The sequence below is a fragment of the Castor canadensis genome, chromosome 6 (assembly GCF_047511655.1).
Source record: "Castor canadensis chromosome 6, mCasCan1.hap1v2, whole genome shotgun sequence".
Classification (NCBI taxonomy): domain Eukaryota; kingdom Metazoa; phylum Chordata; class Mammalia; order Rodentia; family Castoridae; genus Castor; species Castor canadensis.
The window spans coordinates 123675065-123689241 of NC_133391.1; the positions used below are offsets into that span (position 1 = coordinate 123675065).

Consider the following 14177-nt stretch of genomic DNA (forward strand, 5'->3'; position numbering starts at 1 on the left):
TTGACTTAATTTAGTCTGATTTTACACTACTAGAGATAAGATAAACCCAAGTAGTGAGCTATTTGGTTTAATTGGAGCTTGTTTTCCAATCAGATAAACAGGAATAACTACATTCCAGGAAAACAAAAGGCATCTAAAAACTATCATGTCACATTCAATACCTGAAATTTGAAGAATTTTCTAAAGTACATTTTTTCTCCACCCTGAGTCGTATAACTCACAGCACACACCAAGCTGAAATAGAAAGATGTCTTAATGATTTGGAACCATCTTGAACTTCACTTGTGAATAGTGAATTCAACAAATCAGAGATCTACTTGCAAATGTGGAAGGCATTTATATCAATAACATGCAAATGTAGCCACATGAGATTAGAGCAGGGAAGAAAAGGTTCAGCAGATATGGCCGTAAACACATGAATCAAAGCACTTTTGGATTAGAAAATCAGAAACCTTTCTTCTAAGGGAAAATACATTCTAAAATAAATCTTAGAATAGTCTATAGTTGAATGTTTAAAAAAAAAAGAGTTCATATTAACTAGAAAATACATGCATTTTAAAAGAAATTTGAGGACATTCATTTAAACATAAATGCAAAGGAAAAATTATGTAAAAAAATTTAACTGAATAAATCAAAAACACAAACAATTAAAAAGCAGACAGCTGGATAAACACTTCAACAATATGAGAAGATGATTAAATTGTTAATATACAAAGTGTTCCTATAAGTCAATTAGCAAAACATCAATATGCCACTCAAATAATGAGGAAAGGAATACAAGCTATATCACAGTCACATAACTGACTAGCAAAAATGAGCAGACATGGTAGTGCACGTCTATAATCTCAGCTCTGAAAAGGCTGAAGCAGGAGGACCAGGAATTCAAGACCAACCTAACATAGTGAGACCCTTTCTCAAATAAAAACAAAAAAGTGAAAATGTTTAAGCCTCATGAATAGTTGAAGAAACAAATTAATGGGAAAATGAAACTGTAGATTAAATAAACTATAGATCAAAAAATAAATTAGTTTTTTCTTCCTTCAAAATAACCATTTGTGTACTTATATATGAAAATGTAAAAATGAGACCTGTTGAAACTATTCTAAGAAGGAGAATGACAGAGGGGTTGAATTTAACTAAGATGTATTATAAGCACTTTTGTAAAAGTTACAGTAAAAAGTTTTTTTTTTTTTTTGTAAAAGTTACCCCCAGCACAACAATAATATGATACTTAAAAAAAAAAAACACATTTGTTTAAGGTTTATTTCGGGTAAGCATGTAAACATGGAGAATAAAATTCCTTCTGAACTGGCTTCTTTGGTACAATAAGTAGAAAGCAAAATTTTTAAATAAAGGCATAAATAAGTCTTTGAGAAGTAGTAAAATTAATCCTTACATGTGTGTTCCAATTTCCTTTACTTCATGGTGGATGACATCATCAATACAACAATCGGGTTTAAGTTCAGCCACAGCAGCATTGGAGGCTGAAAGATTTAAACGCTGAGAACTTGTCTGGAGATCAGCCTTGAAAGTAAGGGTAAAAACATCCACAGAGATTGGTTACTTACAGCCTGGGGGCCATATGAGTGAAAAAGATAGGGGGATAGCTGGATATTTAGGCAGAGGAACAAGACCAGGAGGGAGAAAGGAGGAGAAGAAAGGGCAAGAAGGGTGAAAATGATCAAAGTACTTTATGCCCAGCTATCAAAATGTCATAATGAAATCCATTATTTTGTACAAATTAATATATGCTAACAATTGAAAAGGGGAAATAAGAATAAGGAAGTAAGGATGAAGAAAGAGCAGTACTTCTGTGTGTAAACCTTTCAGTTAGTTTTACTTGGCTGAACAAGTTGAGGGTGGTGGTACATTCCTATAATCCTAGCTATGTGGGGAATGTAGGTAGGAAGATTGTAGTCTGAGGCCAGTCTAAGCCAAAAGTGTGAGACCGTATCTAAAAAATAAGTAGAGCAAAAAGGGGCTTGAGTGGTAGAGCATTTGCCTAGCAGGCCTGAGGCCCTGAGTTGAAATCCCAGTACTGCCAAAAAAAAAAAAAAAAAAAGACCAGGAAGTAGGATTAACATATGACCCTAATTCTATTACAAGTGAAGATTGAGCCACACTAGGGGGAAGAGGAGGGAAAAAAGAACTAATTTTGGAAAACAAAATCTTCACCATAGCTCTCTATAGACAAAAAGAATGGTACACACATTTATACTCAGCTAGTGTATTTATTTTCATAGGAGTATGGGTTAACAATTCTGAAACAATTTTGTGTATGTACAAAGACTAAACAAAAATATATTATGGGTAACAAAAGACAGGCTTTATATGTTGGGAGAAAAAGGTACAAATAAGGAAAGGGGGAAAAGCTACAATGAAGTCTTTTGTGTTGGACTGGAGTTCAAAGCATCAGTATGATCATATGGTTTATTAAACATATACACAGATGGACTTTACCAAAACAAATACAGGCAGTTGTTTATGTGTGAATATATAACATGAAAAGATAATCATTCAAAAATATTATTAGATGTGAGAGACCAATGAATTATCAAAGTAGAGAATGACATTAAAGTCATCAACTAAGACAGTTCTACCTTTCTGATGTAGCACTTCTCCCCACTCAGTACTTCTCAATTCTCCTTTCTGATTTACCTTTGAACATTTATCACTCTGTCTTACATAGTAGCATCCCTCCATCTCAGTTACTGTCTATCACACTGAATGATTACTTTCTTTGTAACATCTATCACTACCTCCTTATGACTTTGTTTACCTGCTCATCTGTCCTCCCTATCAGAAAGGTCTATGGGAGCAGGAATGTCTTGCTTTCTCTGGCACACCACTACAGCATGGTGTCCAGCATACAGTAGGCAGTTAACAAATATTTGTTTAATACTGAATACATGAATGAAGTTATGAAAAAAACTTCAAGACAAATATTAAGAAAAATTCAGGCAAAGTAAAGTTCCTATCATGTGATGGGGATTAGAGGAGGTTTGAATAGAAGACCTAGCACTTTTTAAAGTTTTATTTTAAAAAAAGGTTTTGCAGTTTATTCTAATCTACCATTTTTAATGCTACTCATTTTGAAGTGGGATAGTTGTTAGTGCTACCTTGTTTGTTATATTCAGTGACAAAAAGTAGTAGTTTGCATTTACAGGGCAGTTACTATATACAAGGTCTTGTTCTAAACATATTACTTATTTAATCCACAATCCTGAAATAGGGAGTGGTATTGTTCCTATTTTACATACAATGAAAAAAAAAAGATATAAAAAAGTAACAGCGCTGGTGGAGTGGCTCAAGTGGTAGAGCGCCTGCCTAGCAAGTGTGAGGCCCTGCGTTCAAACCCCAGTTCCACAAAAACGAACAAGCAGAAAAAGTAACAGCTTCCCCAAGGTTATACAAGTAGTAAATAATGAAGCTGAAATTTAAAAAAAAAATTTTTTAATTAGAGGAGAGAAAAAAAAAGTACGCAAACCAATTGGCTTTTTGCTTAACATGTTTTCCTGTAAGTTCTCCCAAGACATTTTTTGTTAACATTAATCTTTACTCAAATATCTATTATATGTGACTCAACACTTTTGTTTTTCACCTTTTGGCTATTACAAATAATCTATCCAGCATCATGCATTTACTCTCTAACTACCTATGATATGCCAGAGACTGTTCTAGGATTTGGTGATACATCACGGAATAAAACAGACCAAAATCCCTGTCCCTGGGGAGTTTATATTTTCTGGAGAGGAGGAAAGGAAGACAAGTAACAACATACAAATAAGTACATCACTACTGTTCGGTAGAAGCTAGTAAATGTCTTAGGACAGAAATAGCAAAGAGGCAATGAAGGGCTGGTCTGGGAGAAAGGAATGCAATTTAAATAGCAGAGTGGGCTGCGTGTTGCAAATTGGATTTGGGGTGAATGGGATTTGAATAGGCAGGAGGAACAGGGAAAGGGGAACAGTTCGTAAAACACAAGTGTGGAAGATCAAAATGTCTTTAGAGGCCACTGAAATCTTGGCATACTTATGGTGTTCCTGTCTAGGAATAGAGAAAAAAACTTTAAAACATCTAAAATGAGCTTCAAGACACCAGAGGAGCCTTGTCTTTTGCTTCCTGCTCTAACAGAGGTATCTAGCATTATGCCTGGTAGACAAATTTGCTGGATGAATGTGTAAATGATTAGATAAGACAATGTTTGTACCAGTATGGTTCCCAGGCCAACAGAATCAATATCACCTGAGGACAACTGAAACGTAAATTCTTGGGTACCATTTCAGACCACACAGATCTGAAACTCTGGTGATGGAGAGCAAAGGTTTTTTTAAAAAAAAAACAGATGATTTTGGTGCCTTCTGAAGTTTGAGAACCACTGTTATAGACTGTAGGAATTACTTATTATTTTCATTTATAGAACACTAATTATACTGTTGCTTGTTGAGACACTTTTTGTAGTACACTAATTTTTCAGACTTCTGAGATTTTTTTCAAATTAAAAAACAAAAAACCCCACATAGACTAGCTAAATATGGTATATTATATAAAAATTTATTGTCTCAGAACAACATTAAGATGACAGTAAAGGAATAAAAAGTTCAGATCCACAATATTCTTCCCACAATTTCAAAATTCAAGGATTCTGGGTAGCTGAAGTATACTATAAACCTCTGAGACATCCTTAGAAAAATAAAAATAGTGCAACTCAGAGGTAGCAAATGTCTAAAATTCAAATTGCAGGTAATCAGACAGACATCAAAATCAATCTCTTTCTCTCTCTCTCTCTTTTGAGACAGGATCTCAAAAGAGATCTGTATAGCCCAGGTTGGCTTTCCCTCAGCCTCCTGAGTGCTAGATTACAGGTATGTATCAAGGGTGACAAGATCTCATATTCTTGTAATAAGCAATATACTTGAGAAATCCACTTCATCCAACAAAGGTGCAGACAAAATAATGGGAGAATATGGGGAAGGGGAAGAAGAGAGAAGAAAGTAAGTAATCAATAGGTGAGAGCTAAAGGATAATATTAAAACTAAAAAGCCTACAGTAACAAGCTAAGTAAGAAAGCAGGGAACTGGGGAGGAGGGCACTGGGCATTTTAGAAGGCATAAAAATAAAGGTAAAAACTAGAAAAATACAAACAGCAAATACCAAGACAATGAAAACTAAATAAACAATCACGGCAAATACAACACAATATACTTAATATTGGTAATATAATTAATGACATGAGTGAAACAAAGCAACATCAAGTTTATCAATACATGTGATAGGCTTAAGTCATCAGTTAAAATATTAGATTTGTCATGCAATTACATGTTATATAAATAACATAGTTATATGTTAAATAACATGCAGTTATATATAAATAAAGATAGAATGACTTAGGAAAACTGAAAATAAAGAGATGGGCAAAAGGCATACCATGCAAGTGAAAACAGTGGAAAAGCAAGGGTAGTAGCAAAGATATCAAATAAGATTCATGCCAAAAAGCATGAAACATATGCACCAAGCAACTTATCCTTTAAAGGCAAGATAGGAGATAGAAATACACTAATAGTACGAGACAAACAAGCCCTCTTAGTGGCAAGACAGAGCAGGTTGACAAAAAAAGATATAAAGATCACAATCAATAGGAGAGATCTTATAGACATTCACATCTAGCTTTACAAGCAATAAAAAATACACCATCTCAAATATATAGGGAAAAATTCATTAAAAAAAATCAATATCAGGTCACAAAGTATCAACAAGTTCCATAAATAGGGATGTCATGAGCTAAGCATGGTGGCTCACGTCTGTAATCGCAGCTATTTGGGAGGTGGAGACTGGGAGGATTTCGATTCAAGGTCAGCCCAAGCAAAAAGTTAGCAAGACTCCATCTCAATCAATAAGCTGGGTGTGTATGTACACAAACATACGTGATCTCAGCTACATGGGAGGTTATAGGTAGGAGGATCAGGTTCTGATGTTAGCCCTAGGTAAAAACAAAACACTAACAGAAACCAGGGAACCTTGCCCGAAAAACAACCTAAAGTAAAAAAGGATTGAGGGAGAGGCCCAAAGGGTAGAACACCTGCCCAGCAAGCTCAAGGTCCTGAGTTCAAACCCAGTAATGCCAAAAAGATATGAAGATACATATTATGAAAATGCCCCTGGGTATAATGCAATAAAACTAGAACTGATTGTAAGAATTAAAAGAGAAAAATGGGACTTTCTTTCTGAAAAACCTTCCGTTAAAAATTACTGTCAGTATAATCAATTGGTCTAATTCCATCATCTTCATATTAAGACAATACCTGTTATTGTCTGAAAGCTTGTGTTCATCCTCACCTCCAAATTCATGTGTTGAAGACTAACCACCAAAGACATGGCATTTGGAGGTGGGGTCATTAATGAGGTCCTTTATTAATGTGATTTTTTAAAAGCCCCAAGAAGTTGCCATGCCTTTTATCATGTGAGGATACAGCAGGAAGTTGACACCTATGAACTAGGAAATGAGAACCTATCAGACATTAAATCTGCTGATTACTTGACCTGGACTCCCAATCTCCAGAACTGTGAGAAATAAACTTCTGTTCTTTGTTAAAAAAAAAAAAAAGTAAGCAGAATTATAGAATTTTTAAAAAAGTAATCACAATGAAAATGTTACATCACAGAAAGTGGGGGATACTTCTAAAACAGTGAATCACGGGGAGGAAATCTAGTTTTATCAATAGAAGTTTAAAAAATAAAAATAAATGAGTTAAGTTCAAGTTAAAAAAGGTAGAAAAAAAGGAAAGTAAACAAAAGCACAAGAAAGAAAAACAAAAACTAATGAGGTAGTGGATAGAAAAACATTAGGTACAAGTAATTTAAAAAATCTTTTTTAAAAACATACCAGCTAAGAGATAGCTAACTTAATTAATTAAGGGAAAACAAAAAAGAAAGCAAAATGACCAGAGGAAAATAACACTGAAACAGAAGAAACTGTTAAGAGACTACTTTGCAGACTTCTATAGAAATGGTTTTTTTTAGATGGGGTCTTGCTATGCAGTCTGGGCTGTCCTTGATCTCACAATCCTCTCTGCTTAGCTTTCCAAGGGCTAGAACTATAGGCGTATGTCACCACACCTGACTGGAAATGAATTTGAAAACCTACACAAAATGAATTATTTCCTAGAAAAAAAGTTAAAGTTAACAGTATTGGAGATAGAGAGCTTAATCAGAGTTGGAAACAAAGGGGAAATGTTATCAAGGAACTCTGTCTCAGAAAAGCACCAGGCCACATGGCATTATGTGGCAATTCTATAAACCCTTTCAAGAGCACATAGATACTTTAAGTGATCCCCATATTATTTCAAAGGGTTGAAAGTGAAGGAAAATTTTCTACATCTTTTATTTACTAACTATAACATGGACAACTAAAACCTGATAAAAAGATAACACAAAAAAGAAATACACACACCAACATTATGCTATGCTTCCTAAGGTATGTCCTTGTAAGAGAGAGTGGCTTATGTCATGTCATGATTTGAGTCTAAGAAGACTTCTGGTGGGCACTGCACTAACTCAATAAATAGCTATTATATTATTCCAAAGACTACTGCTTTAGAGAAATCAAAACTGAATAAAGCCAACAGAAATATAAATTCATGTTTGAGAACACACTATTGTATTATTTGACCTTTATAATAGTTACTTAAAGTATATATGCCTTTGCATATATATAAGTAGATTTATTAATCTACTTTATAAAAAGAAATGCACTATTCACTCAATGCCAATCATATGCCAAGAAAATAAAATCTGTCCTCAAAAATCTGAAAGTCAGACCTTTTCACTGAACACAGAGACTAACAAATTTTTTCTTTAAAAGGTCATATGACAAATACTTTAGGTTTTTCAGGCCATGTAGTGAGTGTGCCATTGTAGCTAAAAATCTGTCACAGATAATACAGCAACAAATTAGCGTGGTTGTGTGTCAAGGACACTTTATCTATGAACACTGAAATTTGAATTTCATATAATTTCCACATGTCATAGAGTATTCCTTTGTTTCCTTTCAATCACCTGAATATGAAAAACTATTCTATTCAACAGCCTTATTAAGCAGGCAATGGATCAAATTTGGCCTACAGTCTTTGCCAATCCCTTATCTACTAAAAGGAAGAGACACCATTTGTACATGACATATATCTGTTTGCATCTGGCTTCTGGAAGTTGGGTGGTATGTGAAACCTGGAATACTGTTTGCTGAGATGTTTTTAATTCTAAAACTCTATGGATCACCTTCAAACTTATTGGAATTAATACTTCCCTTTAACAAATGTTCTAATGACCTAAAATCACCACTGAAAGTCAGCTTTGAATTTTCACTTTATTTATGCCCTGTATCTTTTGACACATTTCAAGTTGTAACTGAGATAGCAAATTTTATCTCTTTATTTACAAAGTTACTTCTAAAGTCTTCTAACTGGTCTATTTCCTTTAAACCAATTCATACAATGTGCTCATATCAGTTTTCCTAATAGAAAATATAAAAACTTCTACTCCAAAGCCTCAACTAATGGCCCATTGTTTAAGCCTCCCTGCAGTGATCTTTCCTCCTAACTCCTTCAAATATTATGTCAATCACATTTCTTAATGAAAACTTGAAATGTTATTTATCATTAAATAGTTATCTTCTCATCCAAGCTATCACCTTAAGGATCAGGAAAACTGTTTTAGTAACTAGAATAATATTTTATACCTTTAGGTATCTATCAGTGCTTGTTAACGGCAATTAAAATTTCCTATATCAAACATATTTCAATGAAATTTCAAAAACATAATAGAAGTAAAGTTTTTTTAAATAAAATATTTTCTAAACAAGAATTTTACTTACTTTTACCAAGATATCTTTTACAACTTGATTGCTATCATTATGAACGCTGATATAACTGGAAAAGGTCTCTCCCAAAAATATATTCCTGTGAAATAATATAAAAATTTAAGCGGAAACTCATTCAGGTTTTATAATATTCTGCATGAGTATTACTAAAAACTTCAAATGGAGAAAAATTTATTAAAAGATAGAAACACTTATTTCAAAGTAAAATGCAACAAATTGCCGGCATCCCTAGAGATAATGGTCACTGAAAGGTTGGGGATGCTCAGTGATGGAGTACTTGACTAGCATGTGAAAGGTCCTGGGTTCTATCTCTAGCACTTCAAAGACAAAAACAAAAACAAAAACAACTAGTAATACTGTAAATATTCCTGCCTAAACCTTCAACTGCATGGTGCTAAGTTTCTTTTTAAAGGATGGGCGCAATGGCTTATGCATGTAATCTTAGAGCTATTCGAGAAGCTGAAATCAGGAGATGGTGGCTCAAGGCCAGCCTGGGCAAATAGTTCGTGAGACCCCCATCTCCAAAATAACCAGAGTAAAATGGAGTGGAGCTGTGGCTCAAGCACTAGAGTGCCTGCATTGCAAATGTGAAGCCCTGAGTTCAAACCCCAATCCCACCAAAACAAAGTCACTGAAATCATAGACATGCAGAGAGTCCTCAGATTTGTATCTGAATAGGCTAGAAAATATCAAGTTTCCATTTTTTAAATAACTTATGCTCTGAATCTAGAAGATCTAAATTAATTTACCTTAGAGTACTTTTACCAATTTATTTTATTTTTCTAAGTTATTCCAATAAAAATAACCAGTGGTTATTTAAAATAACTACATAGTTTATACATGTTACATGAATACACTTTCAGTATGTTTCAAGGCACTAGGCAATGACCACATCTGTAAACCTTAAAAAAAAATCTAAAAAATTCCTTTGTTATAAATTTTTTCAGTTGCAAAAATGTGGAACCAGGGTTTCAACCTCATTAATAATCTAGAATCAGAATATAGCTTAATAACAACAGAAGAAATAAAAAACAGAGTTCCTAATTAGTTGACAAGTCTGATAACGTCTGTGGGGAGGGCTGTGGGGCAGAATAACAGAGTTGTTTCTGAAAAAGACATTTAGATCAAATTAGTTAAAAAATACATGGTCATTAAATAAAAAATATAGTTAAGATCTAGGGGCTGGGGATGTAGCGCAGTGGTAAGGGTGCACATTTGGCATACCCAAGGCCCTCAATATAAAAAAAAAAAGTTAAAAAAGTTAAAATGCTATTGTTCTAGGAGCTACTATTAACATTTTATTTTTTGATGTGTGTCACTTTAACAATACATAAATAAAACTAGAATCACATAGTATAACTTTTAGGATTTTTGACCTCTTAAATCATGAGCATTTTCCCATTCTATAGTTACTGTTTGAAAACATGACTTGTGATGGCTTTAGGGTATTGTTGTATATCTTACATGAATATAGCATTCTTACCCAAAATTTTGTGGTAACGTCAACATTTCTCCCAACATTAAAATTTCTGCACCACTTACAGTTGAAGGATCATCTCTCATCAGTTGGTTAAAGAGATCTCCTGCATCAGGGAAAAAGATAAATTCTAACATCTACCTTTTCAATAATTTTATTTACATAGAGAAATAGTTAGGAAGCCAGGTGTACAGCTCAGTAGTGGAGCACTTGCCCAGCATGCATGAGGGCCTGGGTTTGATACTCAGCAACACAGGGAGGAAAAAAAAAAATGCTGGAAGAGATTTAAAAAATAATCTTGACAAAAACCACATTTCAAAAATGAAAATTTTAATCTTTTAAAATTGATATATATTTGACATGTTTAGGGGGCATTGTAATTCAACATGGATACATTGTGTTATGTCATTTCTAATTTTTACTATAACAAAAGCATGTCAAAAAATTCTGAACAGGCAAGCTGGCACATGCCTATAATCCCAGGACTCAGGAGGCTGAGGCAGGAGGATTGAGAGTTCAAGGCCAGCCTGGGCTATCTCAAATAAATAAATAAATAGTAATTAATTAATTAATAATAAATCTGATCTCACCAAGAAGTAAATTTCAGAAACAAAAGAAAAATGCAAGTGGTGAAATATGAAACATGTTATAAATACACCAACTCTAAGTAAAGAGAATGCTCACATACACTGCTGGAACATCACAGGACAAAGGCAATGTTTTACTAGTTATGAATATGAATGATTTTAAATTAAAAGTGTCTATTTAGCATATGCTATCAGCATTCTCTTGACTTGTATTACTCAGACGGTCATCCTCTGAACAGTACAAATGCAGACAACAAAGAATCCAGCAAGTGTCAGCCTCAGATGGCAAGGCTAAACTTACTCTAGGAGAATGCAGAGAATGCAGGTAACTACTTGAGTTTCCACTTTTCCCTAGGTGCTGATAGAGTAAGTGAGCGCCATACATACCAGGCAAGTCCTTCTCTTCACATGTTACTGGAATATTGGTGAATAAAGTAGGCTTGGTCAACCGCATCACTGTGAATTAAGAAAGTAAAATATTAATACTGCTTTGGGTAATATTCTCAAGTCAGTGTTTATTATTCAGTAATGGTATACTAAAATGAAATATAACCTAAATATAACATTAACTACTCCCTAAGATTATCATCAAGATTTATCTAAAATGTTACTGTGTAATAAAAATTTTGCTTTTATTTATAACTTAACGCATTACAAAAATTAACTGTAAATAAAACACATTCATTATAGAAAAACTGGAAAAGAATTTTAAAGCTTAGGGAATACTAGGAACATAAGGTTTATTTTAAAGATATGGAATGACTGCACTACAAATACTATCAACAGGCTGGGTGTGTTGACTCACTCTATAATCCCAGCTACTTGGGAGGTAGAGATTGAGAAGACTGCATAGACTGGGAAGATCATGGTTCTGGGCCAGCTCGGGCAAAATGTTAGCAAGACTCCATCTCAACACAGAAGCTAAGCATGGAAGTTTGCACCTGCTACCCCAGGTGAGATGACTGTGGTCTGAGGCTGGCTCTGGACAAAAATGCAAGACCCTATCAAAAAATGACTAAAGCTGAAAAGGGCTGGTGCAGATCACATGGTAGAACACCTGCCCAGCAAGCACAAGACACTGAGTTCAAACTCTAGTACCACCAAACAAACAAACAAAAAGTACTATTAGCCAGTATTAGTCTGGCAGGGAAACAAGTTTAGATGTACCATTTTGATTATGATTATTTAATGCCAAAAAGACTTTTGTGGTTGGGCACCAGAGGCTCATGCCTATAATCCTAGCTACTCAGCAGGCAGAGAGCAGGAGGATCGTGGTTTGTGGCCAGCCTGGGTAAATAGTTCTGCGAGACCCTATCTTGAAAAACCCTTCATAAAAAGGAGTGGCTCAAGGTGAAGGCTCTGAGTTCAAGCCCCAGTACTTCAAAAAAAAAAAAACCAAAAGATTTTTGTGAACTTTTAAATTATGGCCATTGGTCACTGGAAGCTCAGTAATTGTTCCTTTAAGTAATATTAATTCTACATAGAAATTATGAAAACATCAATTATTATATAGGTTGTATAATTTCAATCAAAGCTAAGTTTTTTAGAATATCACATAAAGTGTAAAGTTTATCTGGAAAAGCAAACAGATGAAAATAAACTAAGGAAATTAGTGAGAAAAAATGAAGAACTGAACTTACTATATGTTAAAATGTATTTAAGTCCACAATCAACAAACCAGCTTGTTAACACAAGACCATACATCTACATTAGTTTTTATTAAAAACATCATCAGGATGTGCAAAGAAATCAACAAAAGGAAAAGGATTATTTATTATAAGGCAATAAAACAATTGGTTAGCTTCTCTGGGAAAAATAAAAATTTACAAGTTAATTCTAAATAGCAAATAAATTGTGTATGTTAAATAGTGCAAATCCAGTATTAAACCACAGAAAAGTAGAAAAGCAGAATGAATTATTTAATAAATTAGCCTAGGGAGGATATTCTAATTGTGTGGAGGCAGGATCTTCAATTACTCTGTCACTAGAGTCATGCCTCCAGCCCTTTTTGCTTTACATTATGTTTTTAGGCTGGCCTGACTTCCCCTTTCTTACCTGTGGCCTCCCTCATAGCTGGGACCACAGGCACACCACCACATCAGCCTTGCTTGTTGAGGGGCAGAGGATGTCTTACTAACTTTTTGTTCATGCTGAGCTTGAACTTGGATCTTTTGGATCCTCAGCTGGGAATATAGATGTGACCCACTGCACCTGGCTCCTCTAATTTTTTTTTTAAATCCTTCTCAATTATTCTAAAGATTGTCATTTGACCAAATCAAATAAAGACAAAAACATAAAATTAAAAATAAAAAAAACTTCATAAAATGAATCATAGAAGTCTATTTCTCTATGTTCTAGTAGAAGTATTCATTTAAATCAAAACCAAAAAACTTAAAAGACTATAGAGACCTACATGGTTAATTCATAATATAAGTGCTGTACACTAGCATATGAAAACGTACTACCTAACTAGTGATTACTATCTATAGCATTCATATAAAGTTTGGTACATTTCTTACCTGAAAAAGGTCTTAGCTTTTTCAGTAAAGAAATAACAGGTCATCCTGTTTCTCTCCCAGTAGTTTGCACTTATAATGAACTATATTTGTTTGTCTGTAGCACTCCCTTGTCAGTCTCCAGGAGGCCCAGGCTCTATGACCATGTTCAGGTTTGTAATCTCTATATTTGACATAGGTTCTGTCATACAGTATACTTTATAGATGTTTGCTGAATGAAAGGATTAGCATCTTTCCAGTTCCCAAGCAACAGACAATACTTTGAAGGTACTGTTTCATGAACCAAGACCATTAAATAACCTGCTCTATTGAGTAGCTGACTTTGGAAACAGTCCACAAATGATATCTTCAAAATGTCTAAAGTCACTTTATATAGCTAGCATTTACTGAGTATTTACTTGTGCCAGGCATGATGCCAAATACCTTGTAAATAGTAACAGCTTTAATTTTCATTATACTCTAAAAGGTTGATATATATCATATAGACAGGGTACAGATAATCCCTAGTGATGGTAATTTGCACGTTTAGATAACAAATAATTGGCTAAGCCTACATTTAAACCCAGATGATTTCACTGTTCAAATTTCTGAAATAATTATAAACCTGAGGTTATAAACCTGGAATGTTGTCTTATCAGAAATATCTCATGGAATTCAAAGTAGGACCATATCCCAAACAGAGTATTAACTACCTAGAGATCAATGATGGGGGGGCAGGTAAA

The 14177-nt window shown here is 34.1% G+C and overlaps 1 protein-coding gene across 4 annotated transcripts in view; it reads right to left on the reverse strand.

Moving 5' to 3' along the window:
- Positions 1-14177, reverse strand: part of Trappc13 (trafficking protein particle complex subunit 13) — a 31832-nt gene that overhangs the window by 10513 nt on the left and 7142 nt on the right. For all 4 annotated transcript variants that reach the window (XM_074077401.1, XM_074077400.1, XM_020165934.2 and 1 more), the window contains exons 2-6: positions 11327-11395; positions 10359-10458; positions 8870-8954; positions 1397-1524; positions 162-234 (exon numbers count right to left, since the gene is read on the reverse strand). In XM_074077401.1, coding sequence (XP_073933502.1) covers positions 162-234; positions 1397-1524; positions 8870-8954; positions 10359-10458; positions 11327-11395 — 455 coding nt within the window. The remainder of the gene's footprint in view (positions 1-161; positions 235-1396; positions 1525-8869; positions 8955-10358; positions 10459-11326; positions 11396-14177) is intronic.